Source organism: Xiphophorus couchianus, chromosome 8 (assembly GCF_001444195.1).
Source record: "Xiphophorus couchianus chromosome 8, X_couchianus-1.0, whole genome shotgun sequence".
In the NCBI taxonomy this organism is placed as follows: domain Eukaryota; kingdom Metazoa; phylum Chordata; class Actinopteri; order Cyprinodontiformes; family Poeciliidae; genus Xiphophorus; species Xiphophorus couchianus.
The window spans coordinates 14,809,866-14,828,859 of record NC_040235.1 but is presented as its reverse complement, the minus strand read 5'-3'; the positions used below and the strand labels follow the sequence as shown (position 1 = coordinate 14,828,859).

The 18,994-nt window shown below is 38.1% G+C and overlaps 2 protein-coding genes across 2 annotated transcripts; both read right to left on the bottom strand.

Annotated features, from left to right (window-relative positions):
• Positions 1-1,478: 1,478 nt before the first annotated feature.
• Positions 1,479-13,746, bottom strand: taok3b (TAO kinase 3b). The gene is made up of 8 exons (XM_028025572.1): positions 12,965-13,746; positions 9,867-10,103; positions 9,618-9,746; positions 9,321-9,524; positions 8,408-8,647; positions 8,109-8,321; positions 7,783-7,965; positions 1,479-3,474 (listed from the first exon to the last, which is right to left on the bottom strand). The coding sequence occupies exons 2-8, from the start codon at positions 10,050-10,052 to the stop codon at positions 3,313-3,315; spliced, it is 1,317 nt and encodes a 438-aa protein (XP_027881373.1). The 5' UTR covers positions 10,053-10,103; positions 12,965-13,746; the 3' UTR covers positions 1,479-3,312.
• A 1,841-nt stretch (positions 13,747-15,587) lies between these two features.
• Positions 15,588-16,978, bottom strand: LOC114149095 (heat shock protein beta-1-like). The gene is made up of 3 exons (XM_028024664.1): positions 16,450-16,978; positions 16,274-16,337; positions 15,588-15,870 (listed from the first exon to the last, which is right to left on the bottom strand). Exons 1-3 carry the CDS (start codon positions 16,826-16,828, stop codon positions 15,714-15,716), a joined length of 600 nt encoding a protein of 199 aa, XP_027880465.1. The 5' UTR covers positions 16,829-16,978; the 3' UTR covers positions 15,588-15,713.
• Positions 16,979-18,994: the final 2,016 nt, after the last annotated feature.

The following is an 18,994-nucleotide window of genomic DNA, read 5'->3' as shown; positions in this document are numbered from 1 at the left end:
CAGGTTTGATTCCCGGCCTGATGATCTTAGCTGCATGTCTTCCCCCACTTTCCTGTCCAACTACTCTCAAATAAAGGTCGTCTGAGTCCAAAAAAACTTTTAAAAAGAAAGATCCTTTATTAGTTTACGTCTTTATTTGAAATAAACTAAATGATTTGAGTAAGACTGACGTAAATTTGTCAAGTTAAACCAACTCAATAAATTAAGTTGGATAAACTTAATTGAATTACTTGAAACAATTCAAGTAAGTTGGTTAGTGTGTGTGCATGGGGGTAGGTGTGTGTGTGTATCGTGTAGCCCAGCTCCCCTTTGCAACGACTGCAGTGAAAGTGAAACAGCTTGTTGTGATCTGACATGACCTCCATGACTTTTGAAAGCATTTTCAGCACAGGAAGGCATGCTTTAGTTGCCAAACCACTGACTACCTGAGAATAGGCAGAGAAACTCGATGCACCACAACCGTGTCAACACCACTTCAGGTAAAGTCTCACCGCTCTTCATGCCATCCCACGGGGCTTTCCAGTTGCCCCAGGGTTATAAAAGTGGGGTGGTGGTGCTGAGGTGGGCGACTGCTGCAGATGTCTGTCTCAGAGGCTGGCAGTTCAAGGAAACTATAGTAAAATTCCTGCCACTGTGTCAAAAGAAACTCATATTTGGCATTTGAATGCAGCAACATCTCACTGAAATGAAAGTAAGCCTCTGCAGGTCAAGTTCTCTCTCACCTCTTGTTCCCATTTTTATGTTTCTGATTATTTTAGTTATTTCTGACCCGCATTTACTGCATGCTTGTTAAATATAGAAAACAGCAAACGAATCAATGTAGGTCATGGCGGTCATTTCCCACCAAACAAAAGAAAACTTGTGAAGTTTCACACCACATAAAAGAGACATTGCTAAGAAATTAAACCACACACACCAAGGATTTCTCTGTGTCAAGAAGCAGGATGTTGAGTGCCAAGACGTTTTTTGTTTTCAACAAAATCTCTTTTATTTTGTCTTCGAACTGCACAGGAAATGGTGAATAAAATTCTTTAGGAAAGTCCCCTTTATTCTAACTAAATACATCTTTCTAATAACCTAAAATGTACACAAATTGTAAGGTCTGTTGTTCTGAAGCTCTCAGGCAAACATACTCGAGCACCTCAAAAGCACTTTTTCTCTATGAAACCATTTGTCCACAAAGCTTCAGCTGATACGCGACCAGACGACAAAGAAAGGCTTTACTGCATATGAGACACAGCTTCATTAAATTTCATAAAGTTCATGAAAAATCGAGCTTCACCGTTCCAACTTCAGAACTCAGTCGAGTTGGACGAGAGCAGTCAGGTTCTATTGCCACCAGAAACTTGAGTGTTGTTAGATTCCTCCTGTTGAAATACTTTGTGAATTTTGGGGACATCTTCCAGCTTTCCAGCTCCCCTTGTGAGGAACTAATACAAGCTTCTGCTGTGGAGAGAAAGAAAACTCAAAAGACACTGTTGAACAGAAAAGTGTTGCATTCAAGATCAACACTTTTGACCATGTTTAAAAAGTGACCCATGATGAAGTAGCATTTATTTTTTTTTCTTCATACATATAGTTCATTATTTGAGAAATTCACTGCATTGGGGCTTCAAATAGGTCACGAGTCTTTGAAAAACCTGTTGTGTTTTTACTCAGAGGGGGTTGCAAAATGCTTACGAACAGTTTGTGAAACTCAATCGTTCTCCGAAAAAACAAAAGAAACTAAAAAAAATAAAATAAAATAAAGACAACAAGGCTAAAGGTGACATTAGAAATTAAGCACCGAAAATTATCTTTCCATTCACCATGAATGGAACAATTGTGCAACCTGTTCAATGACTATAATGAACATGGTGGAAAATATTGAACTCCTCAGACGCGAATCGTTTGAATGCAGTCCAGCCCCGCATTGTCTGCAGAGTCTCTGATCTCTAAAAGATCATCACAGGGAAAATAACAAGAAGTCTGTGGTTCCATTCACCAGCATTTATACAATCTGAAAGTCTAATGGTCTGACTTAGCAATATACTGAACTATTGTGTGACCATTTCTTGACGTTATAAAAAAAGAAGCAAAATCTTTATCGTTAACCTCTGTTATCAGTAATAGACCACTGTCTCTGTATATTCTAGCTATGTTTTCATGTACAAATATTCATATCAAAAATTATACAGCACAGATCTCACCATTTTTCCTTTACAAGATTAGTGAACAATTAAATGATTCACAAGTTTAGACAAACCCAACAAAAAAAAAAAGACAAAAAACAAAAAGAAAATGTGCCGTCATAAGTAATTTAAAATGTTGATATTACAAACACCTAACGCAAACCTGCTTCAGGCACAACTCAAATAAAGGCATTTGTGAAAAAAAAACATCATATCAAATATGGCGCTTATGTCTAGTATTGATAGGCTTAAAAGAAAAATAAAAAAACAAGAAAGAAGAAAAAAAAAACATATGCTATGACCAGTTATTTACAAACAGCTAAAATCTCTGACAGATTCATGCTTCACTTCACAACCTGAATTTGTCCTTAAAGTGCATGCAATAATAAGCAGTTTGAGCGAGTGGGATCTTGAGTTGTGAGAGGATTAAACGGGTCGATCGAGTTGATGCCAATTGATTCTACATACTGATAAATAAAATCTGGTAGAAAAGTAAGGGAACACAGTATACTGAGTAAGCATATGTTGGATATGTGACCAGTAGGAGAAAGGAATCCTGTAAAAAAAATAATAAATAAATAAGAGAAAACCCCTAGTTACCCCCCGTACAGTAATATTCACATTCAAAGATTTAAATTAAATAAATACAGCAAAAATCAAATAATGATAAAAAAGAAATAAAAGCAGCTTAACACCACGGGGGAGTCCGTAGTTCACATTCCACAATGTCCCTCCATGTAACACACACATTAAGCATCATGAACATGATGGGTTTCTAATTGAACATATCAAAGTGCCCATTTTACTCAAATTTCCTGATTTATTCAATTCATACCAAAGAAGAGGAGATGGCATGGAGGAAAGAGTCTGTTTTCTGAACACATTGAGTTACACTAAGTTTGCTCGTTAGCGGACGTGTTTAAGGATTCTTCTGTTTTGCTTTCTCCCTCCGAATGTCACAGCAAAAGCAAAACATCCTCTTGTTCGACGATGCAATATCTGAAGTGTGAGAGAGAGAGAGAAAGAGAAGAAGAGTAGCGGAGAAAGTTATCCAGTTTTGTCATCGTGGATGCAGCAAAACGGCCGAGTGGATATGAGAAGGGCACCAATATGTTGTCCTTTAAAAAGATAAGATCCGTTTTCATCTGTTGTCTTCTTTGGGGAAGTCCAGAGATCCAAGGCTTCCAAAACCGAGGCTCCGACTCTCCGAGTCAAAAGCGCAGAGTTCTCTGTCCTGGCGCTCCAACAGGTGCTTGATCCTTTCAGTTCGCTCTTTCTGAAGGGCAGCCAGTTCCTCTTCAATCTGTAATCAGCACAACAGACGCAGATGGAATTGGAAATATTCATGCTCCTGGCAGATTTAGAGTCAAAATCATCTTTTATTTCGTTGAAAAGTCTGTTTCTGATTGTAAATGAGACGGAAATTTATCAAAAAAAAGGCGTACTAATTTTGAAATAAATCATTTCTCTTTTTTTTATCATAGCATATCTCAATCTAATTCATGAAAGAAATATTTCATGGCAATGCAGCAATCAAGTTCTTCTCACGATTCCAAATCACTTTTTTATATATATTTCTATTACTATTTTGACAACTTATCTTTGGTGATGAGCTCCAGGTGTTGGAAGGGCTCCTTGTTATCAATCTATAGTTCTTTTTAATTCAAGTCCAGAGTGGCTAAACCACTCCAAAATTTTATTATATATTCAATCAGAAGAAACTAAATGAACTAAAAGATTACTTTAGCCCAAAATCTGGGGATTAAATTTGGTGAGTTTAAAAGACACAATGATGTTAAACTATTTTCTTGACAAAAATACCATTCTGATGAGGCACAATACACTACAGTGAGCATGTATGCTACAAAATTATTAATATTGCTCTGTGAAAGTAAACACAAGTTGTGAGGATGAATTTCACCTTACCTACTAAAAACAGTAATTGGAAAGTTAATGTTAGCTATTTTGATGACAGCTGTTGAAGAAATTTGAGTAGTGATGTCTGTACATACAGAGTAACAAAGCTGAAGAGGACCAGAAGGCATGCTTTGTCTACATGCTAACTAGCCTGGCTATGGAGTGCTTTTAAAACTCGGGGTAGGGTGTTGGTTTGTTAGGTTTCCAAATACTGATCAGCAAATCCTGAATTGACAGCACTTTATATTGAAGAATGGTTTTATAAATATGTCCTGCTGACAGTTTCACACCATTTCTCCCCAGATTGTTCAACTAAACACAATTTCCATTAATAAAAACAAAACATTGGAACAAACAATAAGTTCCTAAATCTGGAAATCCTTACCACCAGAGTCTTAAAGCAGGTAATTATTGCAGCAATGGAGAGCTGTGCACACTATCCTGCACAATGCCAACCCACGGTCTCTCTTCTGTCTGAAACCACAAGCCTGTCTGATACCTGAAACGATCTTAATTCTCACTAAAAATTATGTAAATAGATGTTATATTGCATGAAAACAACTTTTTTCTTTCTTACAAGGTAACTCTGGCTTGAATAGCAAATAACATAAAAAAAAACTGTTGAGCAACCAAGTGTGAATTAATTTCAATTAATCATCACATTTTTGATTGTTGTTACATCTCAAGAAAGAAGACTTTCTAAAATATCAATAAAATATAATAAAAGGGCAGTTTATACATTTCACAATTAATATGGGTAACACTTTATTTGACGGGTTGTGAATAAGACTGTTGTGACACCGTCATAAACACGACATAACACCTGACATGAACATGAGTAAGTCTTCATGAATATTTATGACTGCTGTCATAAAGTGCCATTCGGTAAATCATGACACTTTTAATACAAAGTTGACATTATTCAAAATGTCTTTGTTATGACAACATGTCATTAACCAAGAAATCATGATCTGACATAAATTTGTCATAAAGTATTACTGATTAAACCTTAGCTTTATGTTACTAAAGCTAAAGTTTAATCAGTAATACTTTATGACACCAGTCATAAATATTCATGAAGACTTACTCATGTTCATGTCAGGTGTTATGTCATGTTTATGACAGTATCATGACAGTCTTATTCCCAACCCGTCAAATAAAGTGTTACCTTAATATGTCATAGAAGCCAGACACTGTGTTTTGTCTCGACAGACATGTCTTTGAATCAGTTTGCAAATTGCTTGAGACTTTCCAAATACCTAACAGCTAGGCTGACACAGCAACTTTTTAAATTTATGGTCACATTGAATATTTTTTCTTATGAATCCCCTTTGACTTTCTTTTGGGTAGTTCCTGTTTCCTAGATCCAATTCTATTGACGTATTAAACGGTGTCATTAATTATTCGGATGTTTTAAAAGCTATGTTTTTTCTAACAGTTGTAAACCTGAAGAAATTATCTTCTTTATAACTTAACTGTGGAAAAAGTATTGCTCATTCCTTTTTTTTAATGCCTGCAAACCTCAGTGGCATTTTATGCAGAGCTAAGGTCCAATAGAATGAATTTCATTTTAAATTCATTTTAAAGGTGACCTATTGTGCTTCCTTGAACAAGTTAGGGAAGGTATTTGGGCTACACAAAACATGTTCATTACATTTTGTTCAAAATCATTCTCAGAAAATAAGATTTCACCTGATCACTTCTCTTTGTTTTGAGGTGATTTAGAGCTAAATCTGTCTGATAAGGACTATGGACAAGAGATTTCCTCACAATCTGACAAATTTGGAAAACTTTTGCAAAATCCAGTGATGTACAAATACAATATTTGTGCATCTTGTATTAGTTTAAATGCAATCAAGATATTGAAGTTTTTTGCTTTTTTCCTATTTTTCCCCTAACAGGTGTGTTTGTTTTCTAATTAAAATATTCAGAAAATATTTCATATTAAAGTTTGGGGAGAAGCTTTACATCATGAATCATGGCCTCCTTAGTTGAATGAGAGGAACCTGTTTTTTTTTTTTTTTTTGCCAATTTTTAAGCTCCACAGCATTTTACACAAATATTTTTACATGCATGTTGAAAGTATGCAGATTTAATTTATTTTTAAGAGTTCCTTTTGATTCCCTGTGTCAGAGAAATGGAAAAAGATGACGTCATCGCTGTTTTGTAGCTACCCTGCATTCATGGATTAGGGCACATGTGTCAAACTCAAGGCCCGCGGACCACAAGTGGCCGGCTACGTCACTTTATGTGGCCCTCTCCCCCCCACCACCGTTTTACAGCCCCATTGATTGACTTAAAATAGGTTTTGCGCACGAATTGACTACAAACTACATCTCCCATAATGCCTTCCCGATTGTTACCAGTCAACATTACGGCTTCTCGCCACTAGAGTGCAGCAGAGTCACCTCAAGCTGATTTTCCCAGCGAATAAAACTAAAGCATCGACAAGCTAACAAGCTAAAGAGCGAAGTCCCGTGATGTTTCAATCGAGGACTTTTACCGTCTCCTGCCCCCTGATTTGATGCCACAGCTTCGGCTCCATGCAGCTCGTGTTTTGTCCATGTTTGGAAGCACCTCTCTGTGCGAACGGATGTTTTCAATAATGACTTTAAACAAGACGGAGACCAGATCGCGCATTACTGACGAAAACCTACACGCCGTTTTGCGGATTGCCACAGAATAGAACTAAATCCGGACATGACGAACTGACCAGGGGAAAACGGTGCCAGACATCCGGCCAGAAAACATTAGTAAGCACGAACAAACTAAATTTAAATAGAATGAATGTAAAACCAAAACTCAGTATAATGGAACATGCATATAGTTTATTGATTTAGCTTGTTTTGTGTTTATTTACAGAACACAATGAGGATGTGTGTGAGTTGGTGACAGGGTGAAGAGGATCAGCTTTGTGTTCAGTTACAGGCAGCATCACCTCATTGTTTTGTTCTTATGTGAAATACATGTTCGTTGTGTAATAAATAAGGAAAAGGTTTTGTGAATGAAGTTGAGAGTTAATATCAAAACTTGTTTTTATTCTTTGTCTGCTTATTTTTAAAGCAGACAAAGAATAATTTTCCCAGCGAATAAAAACTGAAACATCGACAAGCTAACAAGCTAAAGAGCGAAGTTTAGCTGAGCAGCTTAAAAATACTGAGCATATTTTTAAACTGAGCAGTGATTTTACATCCATGCAAACTCAAATGTAATATTTAAAACTTGAATACATAAAATTAGTTATTTAACAATATGTGGTGTTGTTTAATTTATTTTTAAGATTGTATTTTCATACATTTATGCTAGGGTTGCCCAAGTCTAGTTTTCCAGACCTGCCACTCTGCAACTTTAGATGCGTTCCTTCTCTAACACACCTGGACTCATTCATAGGCCTCCTCAGAACTGAGTTGCTGTTAATGAGGGAAGTCAACTTTTTGTCCGGGGTATGTTTTAGCAGGGACGCATCTAAAAGTTGCAGTCTGGAGGACTGCACTTGGGCATTCCTGATTTATACCGTCAATGTGGCCCATTGAGGGTGGCCAATATGCTGAAGTTGCCCTTGGTGAAATTGAGTTTGACACCCCTGGATTAGAGTATCTGAATAATAAAGTTATTAATCAGATAATATATGCTCCACTGATAATGTAGTATCAGCAGCTATCGTCTCGTGAAGTATTTTATGCTCTGATTTTACCTTCTGTTCAAGGTGTGCTCTCCGAATGGAAACTTTCTGCTCAAGTTTCTGGAGCTCTCGCTCGTGTTGGGTCTCCATTTGGGACTTGGTTTTTTTCTGGTAGGCGTCCAGGAGCTCCATCTCTTGCTTCAGCTGCTGTTTCAGAGCTTGGATCTCACCTTCCTGCTCTGCTTCTAGTCGCATCTGGAAAATTAAACGATTGGGGGGAAAAAAGTGAGAAACGGGAAATGTTGGTGTCCACGTTATATATTGTCAAGATTCTGCTATCAAACAACTATCCAAAAGATGAAGAATAATGATGCTTTTGAAAAGACAATACGACGTACCGCTTGTGAGGCCATCAAATCGTTGATGCTCTGTTCGTACTGCTCAGCCAATATAGCCAGTTTCCGAGTCTGCTCCTCCTTCAGGTTCTTCAGGATAGTTTTGTGGTCGCCTTTGTTAGACACTTCCAGCTGATGGTTCCTAAGAGCCTTGTACTGCTTGTTCTGCACCTTGCAAGTATCCTGAAACTGTTTTTTGATCTGCATCTCCAGAGTCTGTGAAAAGGTAAGGAAGACATAAATCCCAATTAGCAATGAAGTTTAAATAAACAATAAAGAACTAAGCAGGATTTCTCAAACACCTTGAGGTTTCTGGGCTGCTGCCGCTGCTCCAGAGTGTGTTTTCTGTGCAGTTCTGTCTGTCGTCGGCTGTTGTACTCCTCCTGGTTTTCCAGCTCGGTCTGGTGCTGCAGCCTCAGGAGCTCCACACGTAGCTTCTGCAGCATCTGTAGCTGCCGGTGCTCCAGGTCCTGGGTGGACTCATCCTGCCGGATCATCATGGCATGTTCCATCTCCTTCTGTGTCCTCTTTTTGTTCAGCTCCTGCAACACGATGTTTCAGAGCAGTTTTGCATTTTTTATGTCTTATGTACTTATTTATTCATGTATTTATTCCCAACATTACATTTCATAGCCATTAGTTTTCAGTCTGACAAGCCCCATTGACAAGATGACAAAATTTGACATCTGAAACATAAATTGTATGTTTTTGCTTCTTACACTTTTGTGTTTTTAATCTATGCTGGTGATGTGCTATTTTACGCCAAGCCAAACTAAATGCACAAGGTTTTCATGACAAACCGTTCTTTCCTCCTGAATCTCACAAAACCTGCATGGCGAATATTTGATGATTTTAACAAAAAGAATTGAGAGCAGAAATTTATTGCAGGAATTTTTTAGCAGGTTTACCAAGATAGCTATCTGTTTTTAAGGTTTTTAAAGGAAATAAAGAATTTTCCCAGACACTTTAAAGTAGTCATAATACTCAAGTTGCAAAGAATAACATGTGAAAGGTAACAGAGAAATCTTATCTTGTGTACCACATTATAATGAATGCAAAAGTTAAACAAATTACCAAGAAACAGCTTCATGTGATTATTTCTTGGAATCTTGTCACAAACAATTTCTCAGAAAACAGAAGATATTTCCCCTAAACCGGCGGCAGCCTTCACAGCCTGAATGCTGAGTGATGCGCAATGACAGAAAATCCCATTACCTCTCTTAGCTGCTCCTGTTCAAACTCGTGCCGCCTGATCAGACTCCTGCGTTTGAGCGCCCGGCAGCTGCGGTCATAGACCAGCCTCTGCTGGGCCAGCAGGTGAGCTTCCTCCTCAGCCTGGGAGTGCTGCATTGTTTCTTTGTACCTGGACAGTCGTTCCTGTTTCTCTTCCTTGCTTGCACAAGTATCCTCACTCATCTCCTGCAACAAAGCACAAACAGGATCGAAGGTTGGAGATGCTGAAGATGTCTTCAGCAGAATTCACGCATGAACGTATCTGCTGGTGATAGTTACATCCTTGATCTTGTCTTTGCAAAGCCTGTATTCCTTCTTCTGGCTCTCCAAGAAACCAGTCAGCTCTTTCTTTTGCTGAGCAACAATCTGTTGCTGTATTCTCCTCTCCTCTGCTGCAACTGATTTAATCTGTGAACAGACAGTGAAATAATCACTCCATCCTGAACATGCTCACGTTTCTACAGACACAAATGAGACTTAAATCCCTCCTTAGTCTCCTGCTCATTCATAACTAGCTGCTGTTTATACCTCTTTATCCGCTTGAGCAACATGGCGTTTGGCCAGCCGTTCCAGTTCAATGTAAGTGTTGTTCGCATGAGTTTCTAATTCCTTCTGCAGCCTGAGCATGTGCTCATCCATCTCGGCCTTTAGCCTGTTCTCCAGGGCGATCAGCTGCTTCTGGTGCTGTCGCCGCATGCGCTTATACCCAGACATCTGCTCCCGCAGCTCAAAGTCCTGCTCATGCTCCTGGATCTACTTGATGCCCTGGACAGGAGAACGCAGGAAGGGAAAGAAGCTGAGCAGGCGAAAGCAAAGGCAAAATAAAAACTTTCAAACATTGCCGTCACATTCACCTAACAAAATAAAGAGAAGTAAACCATAAAGTAGTTGCATAAGTGTGTAAAACCTTAAACTAATACTCTCTGGAAGTTTTGATTCAACCTCAGCTTTCAGTCTTATTTAATGGGTTTTAATCATTATTTTAATCAGCATTGCCCACTCTAGCTGCAAGATTATGAGGAATTCTCTTCCTTGCAGTCCCCCTTATGTGGTTCCATATATTTTCTCTCAAATTTAGCTCTGAACTCTGGCTACATCACTCAAAAACATTCCTTTCTCGGCCTCCATGTCTAGTTTCCCTTTTGTTTTTTCATCAGCTTAAAGAGAATGTCCAGTTTTTGCAATGTTTTATCTGACCAGTTGTACATGACACTCTACATTGTGCCATTTCTATTCTTCTCCTGATTGATACAAAATCAGGAGTAAAATTACATAATTCTGAGACTTTATAAATAGTTAAAAGATGCAAATAATCTTACTAGGACTGCTGAACTTTTATTTAGGTTAGTTTCATTGTAGTTGATATCAGTTGTGACCTAAAGAAGACTCAAAGTTGAAGGTGAATTAAAATCTGCTTCAACAAAGTATCAGTTTAAAGTTTTGCACACTTGTGCACACAGGTTACTTTAGGTTATTAGACATTGATGATGTAATTTATAATAATGAAACTGCATGGTCTTTTCAAAAAGTAGATATAGTTTATAATGCTGTTATGTGATTTATAACAGGTGCAAAAGCAAGGACTCACCATTACAAACTTTATGAGCTGCTTAATTGGACATCATTACCACTAGATGAAAATCTTGGTGTTTCGACAAAGAACATGGTTGATGTGGCTTCATTACCCTGACTGAGCAATGTGCAGCGACCTTTTAAAACAGCTTTTGCAGAGTTATACTTTCGATTAAGTCTTTAAATAAGTGTGTGGGATTTTCTTGAGCCTAGAGCATTTGTCTTGTTGTGATTTTTGTGTTTATTTTTAGTTTTCTCTTAAGCTTCTTGGTGTTTGGTTTTGGGGTTGATTATGTTTCTGTTCCTTGTTGTTGCTTAACATGTTTTGCAATGCCCTATTCTGGTTCCTGCATTCATTGTTGTTTGAAATGTATTTCTGTATCTGTCCATTATATAGAATTACAGTTTCTGCAACTATTCTTGTGAATTTGCATATAGCCCTCTTAGATCAGTATCATTCTTTTTGTACGGCTTTGTAGTTTCTTTGAGTCTCAGTTCTGCCCCTAGTGTTAATTATTCATTTTCTCTTCCTCTCCCAGCTACACCCTGCTAGTAATCAGCCTCTTGTCTACAATCACACTCCACTGTGTTTAAGTTTCTGGATTTTTTATTTTTTTTATTCTCCTTTTACCATTATTGTTCTCCAGTCCGCACATGTTTCTCTGAGTTTTGTAAGTCTTCTTTCTGTCTCATTATTAAAATTCTCATTGTGCCACAGTCGGTCTCTGTACTTGGGCCTTTTTCAAACCTCACTAATCGTGGGATTCAGTCAGTGTGTTTACATCTTCTTACAGCTTTTCTGCTTATTGTCACAGAGTTACATCCACACAACTGAAAGTAAAATGGTTGTGTTCAAAAATTTAAGTGTAAAAAAAGGAATCTGAAAAGTGTGGCTCAGTCCCCTTTACCCTTCCGCTCCCAAATAATATCCAGTTCAACCTTTGACCTTCTGAATGCCCTATAGACAGGATCATCCTGTGTGTAATTTAACCCTCATAAATAAAGCTGTTCTGTGAAGGCCTCGGTTTTGTTAGAGAAGATTAGTGAACAAACTGCATCATAAAGACAAGGGAGAACATCATACAGCTCAGGGATAGCAGTGTTGAGTAGTTTAAAGCAGAAGTAGATAACAAAACTATATCCCATCTAAAGGTGCGCTGTTCAGTTCTTTGTCCAACAATAGGAACAACAACTAACACAACTGCATAAGAAGTCCAGCTTAAAGGGTGGACTTCTTAGAAACAAAGCAAACATATGAAACAATAACCCTGAACAGACCACCCCCACAGTGACATGGTGGTGGCAGCATCATGCTGTGGGTAAATGTTTTTGGCAGGAACAGGGAAATTGGTCAGAACTAATGAGAACATTAAGGAGCAAAATCCACGTTGATCTTGGTGGAAAACAACTCTGAACCATCAAGCAGAGCTATATAAATCAAACTGAGGAATTGTGGGAGTTCTTCTAAAATTGACCGTCAAAAAATAAAAAAATCCTTAAAAATCTCAGCTTATAGTCATATAAAGCTCGGCACATCAGAGCTTTTTTGAGGGGTGGGGGGGAAGTTAAATTTTCCCTCCGTTTCACAATGACGTGCCACTTTGTGCGGGTAAATCACATCAAAGCCCATAAAAAGTGTCAGCTCTGTTGATTAGGATCAAATTTTGTTGCAGTATTTTCTCTTTAATGCCAGGTTTGACGAAAAGCTAGCACAATGAACAAAAAATATTTGACAAAAGGCTGATCAAGACACCTCTCTCCAATCAGAATAATAGGAATATCTTTAATGACACCTTTCACATTTTATAATAAAAACCAAGACGGCTGGGACTGAAGGCATCTGGCTGATATTTGTCCTTACAAACGCAATCCACGCACATAAAAGCGCAGGCAGAGTGGAAACTAAAGATGGGGGGGGGGGAATGACATCCATTAACTGGATCTGGTTGCCATGACTACAGCTGTACAGCTGAGAACACAGACACTTGCGCGCGCCCGTGCACGCGCGCGCGCGTATTTTCATGCAAACGGCGGAACTCGGGCGCGCAGCGTACCAAAGGTGCTGATTTGATGGTGGTGATGTGTTCACAGATCTGGCAGTCGAGAGACCGACTCTGGTTAGATGTAGGCCGCAGCTCTGGCCTGGCGTCCCTGTGCACGGCCTCATCCCTCACGCAAGCATGGTCCTGCAGGGGGGAGGAAAAGGAGGAGATAGTGGGGCTGGGTGCTTCCCAGGCCCTCCGCGCTCGTTTTTCCCGCTGGAGCTGCTGTCAGTGCCGAATCTCCCCGAAAGCAGCACGCATCCAGCGTTAAATGCATCCTTTCCCCTGCTTGCTCCCCGACTACTGCGTACAAGTCCTTCCTACGAGAGAAAAGGGCATTGCCAAACCAATTGCAGGCAACACCGAAAGGAGCAGCCTCTGGATGTAGTCGTTCGCTCTCTGGCGTCCTCCTCTCGGAAAACAGGAGGAATTAAACGGCTCCGCTGGATGAAGGCGAATTATACAAAGCCTACCATGGATAATCAGAAAGATACCTCAGTAATGTGTCTTCCTGACTCTCTTCTTTTCCGTTTCAAAATGCAGGAGATATTTGGGAGAAAAAATGGTTTCCCTGTCTTCCTGTGATCGAATGTGGTACCATGTTGAAAAACACTTGATTCTGATAAGGCACATCCAAACATGATTTTTCCACGAATGTGTCGTTCAATGATCCGCTTGTACTCCACTCGAATTTCTGCCCTACATTTACAGCGGACTTGGTCATGGTAGGTGGTTCTGGTGCCTTCTATTCATCTCTTTCCTCTGTCCCTTTCCTACACTCCCCCTTCCTTTAAAGAGACACAACAGTAGAGGCACATCTCAACAAGGCTGAGGTAATTTCTAAAGGGATGCAATTTTTCTTTTCTTCCTTTTTTTAACTATCATCTTTTAAGACATCTGTAATATGAGACGAATAATGTTCCATGATGTAAGGGATTTACAATATAAAACATATATTTTTTAAAGCTTACATACCTTTATTATGATGTAACATTGTTTTTCTGAAAGATCAAATTGGATTATATGGAGCTTCAAATGCTGTCTGATTACTGTATTATGAAGAAAAAAATAGAATAAACTAGATCTGACTTCTTACAACATGTCTGAATAATACTGACACAAAACTTTTCTACCTTTGCTTTCATCAATTTGAATGTTACAAACACTGGCAACATAAGTGTTTTCACCATGATCATTGTCATTAAAGTTACGCAATTGCTCATAACACAAATTAATAACCAGATCATAAACAGTCCTATAGATTGTGAAGTAATGAGTGAAGGGATTTTGAAACAGCTGCTATTCTAACATCCTGTAGCAGTTAGCTGTGCAGCAGTGCTAACACTAGCATGTATGTATAAGAGAATAACAAGTGGAATTGAATTTGGCTGTGTTGTTTTAATCTCTGACCTCTGATGTGACGGTGCAACTGCCACTTTTTAAACATTTGTTTCTTCTGCTTCGCTTTATTGACATGCCATTCCTGATGTATGTCGCTATGTCCTTAAGCTACCATAAGGGGGCAGGACAGTCCTCTTACTTTATCTCCTCCTGTCCAGTGACATGTTGAGAGTCTGAATTTACTGTGCAGTAATCAGGCATAATATTATTACCACATAAAGGTGTAAATGTGCACCTTTTTCAGCCAAAACCTTGAGCAGTTGAGGAATGGACTGGACCAGAAACCTAAGAATGCATTGTGATGTCTGGTTTCCAGATGTTGCCAATAGATCCTTTAAGTTCTGCGGTGCATTCTGCATTGATCTTACCATTTTCTTGTACAGCACCTTGCATGGATGATTTACTGACTGTGATCTGAAGTTGCTGCTCTTTTTATCACCTCATGCTTGTGGTGCTTAACAAACCATTCCTGGGCTGTTTTTGTTTTGTGGCAGGGTGCATAACCCTGCTAAAAGAGGCCAGACTGACTGACAATTTGGCCTTTACCAGTCTCAATCAAATGCTTTCACTTTCCCATTTTTATGATTGTCTAGCAACTCAGTTCTGAGGGAAAATGTTGACATGCTGTCGATATCTCATCCAATAACATGAGCCATGATGAAGAGATAATCAATGTTATTGACTTTACCTGTAAGTGATCACAATTTTATGACTGATTGGTGTAAATGGTTAGCGTTTATGGTAGGAAACCAAAAATAATAATAGTAGAATTATACCGCCCATATCAGTTACCACAGATGACTGAAAGTTTGATAACTTCCCTTAGATGGTTGCAAAGGTTGTGTGAAAGGCTTTTAATTTTGTGCTGATCAATGAAATAGTATTTCTAAACAACTTTTAAACAGAAGCCTCCGCTTTTCTTGCTTTTGAACCACTTGGATGTAGTACTCGGTTTGACCACTAGATGTCGGTGTTAACCTATTTGCAAAAACCCAAAAATACAGAAAATACAAACATACTGAACCACAGTTATAAAAAAAAAATCATTTTTTATTTTATTTAGATGCCAGAAGCGTTTTATTATTACATTTGTAGATTATTTTATATCAAAGTAGCATTTTGATGATTATTCACCCCAAATTTTGCTAAAGAAGTCAGAAAACTAAATAAAATTATTTTTTGCTTGAAACAGGAAAGATTTAGGTTAAGTTCTTCAATTTGAAAAACAAAAGTGTTAAAATAGTCTAGATGCTTTTTACGTTACAATATTTAAAACATGCAAACTTAGTAAGTAATCATATTAAAAGATTGACGCTGATTGATTAATTTTTTTCTTTTATTACATAGCCGAGTCTTTGGCTCACTTCTCTCCATCTTCTGTCTGTTTGATCTGAACTGGAACAACAATCTCACTGTAAGCGTTGCTGACAGATGTGCCAGAGACGGGAGCCTCTACAGACAGGACTCCATCAGACAGCACCGAACTGATGTGCTGCAAATCTGCCCCCTGTGGCAACCTTAAACAGATACAGTTTGTCAGTATATAACAAACAGAAGTGCTTCACATTTGAGGTTGTTTTGTTGAGTGAAACCAAACAAAATGTAGTAATAGTTTGTTTTTTGATGTCTGTTATATACTTTGCATCATCTGAGTCATATCCAAGTAGAGATTTAGATTTCAAATAATTTTTATTCAACCACATAGTTTGTTTCCGAGAGGAAAGTTAATGAAAGAAAAATTTGCTGCATGTTATTGACATATAAAAATATAAAGCCTATTGAGTTGTTGATACTGCTTTCTCGTTTTTGCCTGCTTCTTTAACTTGATTTTTATAGTTCATTTGTCAACAACTGTGCTTCATGAACAGGTCTAATAATCAGTATAATGTGTGAAATGGATTATACTGTCAGACAACTTACTTGTATCTACGACTGAAGCACCTTGAGACCACTCCATGCTTATCCTGCCTTTCTTCATGAGTTCCTTGACAACAAACCAATTTTTCAAAGAATATCAATGTTTAAGAATAATATTTTATTGCAATTTTAGCAAAGATTAATTCAGAAATGTATTTTTAAATAAAGCAATACTTTACCTGATATTTGCAAGTACCCGTCCTTGGTTGTGATTGTTATCTCTTCTGGTGTGAAGTGATTGACATCTAGGGTGATTTTCCAGCAGTTCTGCCCGGTTTGGATCTCTGACACACCACACGTTACCCGTGGTATGTCCTGTTCACCACGGTGACTGGTCAATGGAGGCAGAAGAGGGGACTGAATGTACCCCGGCCAGGTGAAAGAAGCGAGCCTCTTCTTTGCCCAGTCAAGCCAATCGATGTCACCGGGCTCCAGGAAAGGAGGGAGCCCAAAGTCTTGAGCAAAGATGCGGCTTGGCTGGGTCCAGTTCGGGAAGGGTTCCCAGGTCACATCTCTACGGAAGATGGGACGAGGTAAAAGTTTGTTTTGCTCAGCCATGTCCTTGAAGATAACCTCGACAGCTCCTGTAGCTCCAACGCTGATGAAACAATAGAGCAGCTGTAGTTTATTGCTCACATGTAACAACAAGTGAGGAGGAGGTCTGAGGAGGAAAGCTACTCTGAGGTATGCAGTGCTGAACACACACACTTTATATATCTAGCTGACTCAATGTAGCACTTGCACAGCAGAAAGTGTGATGTAAGACATGAGAATGACTTGATATATGATGAGTCTAGGTGATGCTCCTCTGTTGCCCCGGTAGGTGGAACGAACAATGCTAATTATTTGTATTTATAACTCTTGACTCTTGCTGGAAGCAGCAAGAAGCCTGTTTATTCAGCTCTGGCCTCTGCAGTCTTGTCACATACTGGTGCTCTTTGTCCACAGAAACCACTGCAGTCTGTTATGTGAGGGAACAACGGCTCATTTAAAGTCACACAGTAAACAAACAAGTTACTTCCAGTCACTAAACTAAACACTAAGCTAAAATCGACAAAATAAGATTATCTCTGGATAATCTCTTTTAGTCAAGGAAAACCCAAACACATGGATAAAGTTGTGTTCACAGCCCGGACAAAGTGATGGATGAAGGGATTGGTGAATTCAGACGGCAGTGAGGAATTTGACAGTCGCATCTTTGTGGGTGACAAGTTGTTCAAGTTATGAAGTAAGCATCTGCAGGACAAATCATGCCTTTGGAGAGGGAGGTATTTATTAGTGACTTAATATCTGAAGCTTTCTCAGTTATGCTCAAAGGTTAGGCCAGATAAATGGTGAGTACTTATCTGGTAAACACATTCAGTGAAGCAAAGTGTAGATGAAATTCAAATCTTTTTAAAATTTAGTTTGACCAAACATTTATGTTTGTGTAGTGTACTGTTTTTGATTTAAAGCAGTGCAGTACAGGCTTTCAACACGAATGAATAAATTGTTAAACATTGAAACTAAATATTCATGTGTAAAAACCATACAAAAATACTTGAATTATGTTGAAGGAAACATTAATAAACATTCTGATGTGTAAATTTGGCATTTGACAAAATGTAACGCGTCAATGTTCTATGACTTTATTTTTGTGAAGTAAAACACTTTGAAATGCCTTGTTGCTAAAATGTTTTATACAAATAAATTTGACTGTTTGATTGCTTGAGTAAACTTGATTGATATGTTACTTTTTGTAGGTTTAAGTAGAATCTTTTGTTTTCTGACATTTCCTACTGAAAACCTATAGGGGCTGAAGCTCCGTCTTCTTTAAAAGTCTTTATGTCGTCATCTTAAACATATTTTTTAAGGGTTTGTGTATTTTTTGCTTAAGAATAAAATTTAAATAAATGGTTAGTTCCTTTTTTAAATAAATAAACTGAGCAGCTTAGGACTGGTCTAATTTTGCCAATAGTGTCAGCAATGAAAGAGGTAAACAGCCCAGTTGTAAACACATAAGCAGCTTAATGGGATTCTGACTTGAAGTTAGCCATGAGAAAAGGTGAAGCAAGAACACCAAAATGCAAAGAAATCAGGGACAGACTCTGAGCAATTCAGAAAATGTTAACACTTTCTTCTGGACAAATGTAGGAGACACAATAACAGGATACTGTCTACAAATCAAAGTCAAAAGACACTCCAAATATTTCAGTCTGATGCATAAATTTAGGAAGACTGACTCAAAGTTTGCTAAATAGAGAATTACAGTACAGACCAAAAGTTTGGACACACAGTTGTGTCCAAACTTTTGGTCTGTACTGTATATCATCAGCATGCAAGGATGTCCGGTGTTTCCCCTTGTTTCCTGAAGAGATTTCAATGTAATACTTCAGATGATAGAAAAGCAAGAATCGACAAAGACCCAGCTCTACAGTCTTCATTATTCATAGAGGTCCTTTTGCTGAAAACATGGTATGCTAGGAAATCCTTAAATGTTTGCTTTTTAATGTGTCAAAACTGTTTTGGTGGCAGAAAACAGGTCAAACTGATATAAAACAGATTTAATTTAATGCAAATATGCTTAGATTATTTACATATACAAAAATGTTACGTACCTACAAAATCCACAATTAAAAAATTCACCCGTATATGCTTATGGTCCACATATGCTCAAAATAGTGCATGAATAAAACACCATAAATTATTATTATTATAAATTAGTCCATAAATTATGTTCAGTTA

Excerpts from the sequence above, each read along its gene's own strand:
- taok3b (XM_028025572.1), bottom strand. The coding sequence starts at position 10,052 with ATGTCTGGGTATAAGCGCATGCGGCGACAGCACCAGAAGCAGCTGATC. Across the intron at positions 8,322-8,407 it reads AGCAGCCCAGAAACCTCAAG|ACTCTGGAGATGCAGATCAA; the intron begins GTGTTTGAGAAA and ends ACCTTTTCACAG. Across the intron at positions 7,966-8,108 it reads ATTTGATGGCCTCACAAGCG|ATGCGACTAGAAGCAGAGCA; the intron begins GTACGTCGTATT and ends TTAATTTTCCAG.
- LOC114149095 (XM_028024664.1), bottom strand. The coding sequence starts at position 16,828 with ATGGCTGAGCAAAACAAACTTTTACCTCGTCCCATCTTCCGTAGAGAT. Across the intron at positions 16,338-16,449 it reads CGGGTACTTGCAAATATCAG|GAACTCATGAAGAAAGGCAG; the intron begins GTAAAGTATTGC and ends TTTGTTGTCAAG. Across the intron at positions 15,871-16,273 it reads TGCTTCAGTCGTAGATACAA|GTTGCCACAGGGGGCAGATT; the intron begins GTAAGTTGTCTG and ends TATCTGTTTAAG.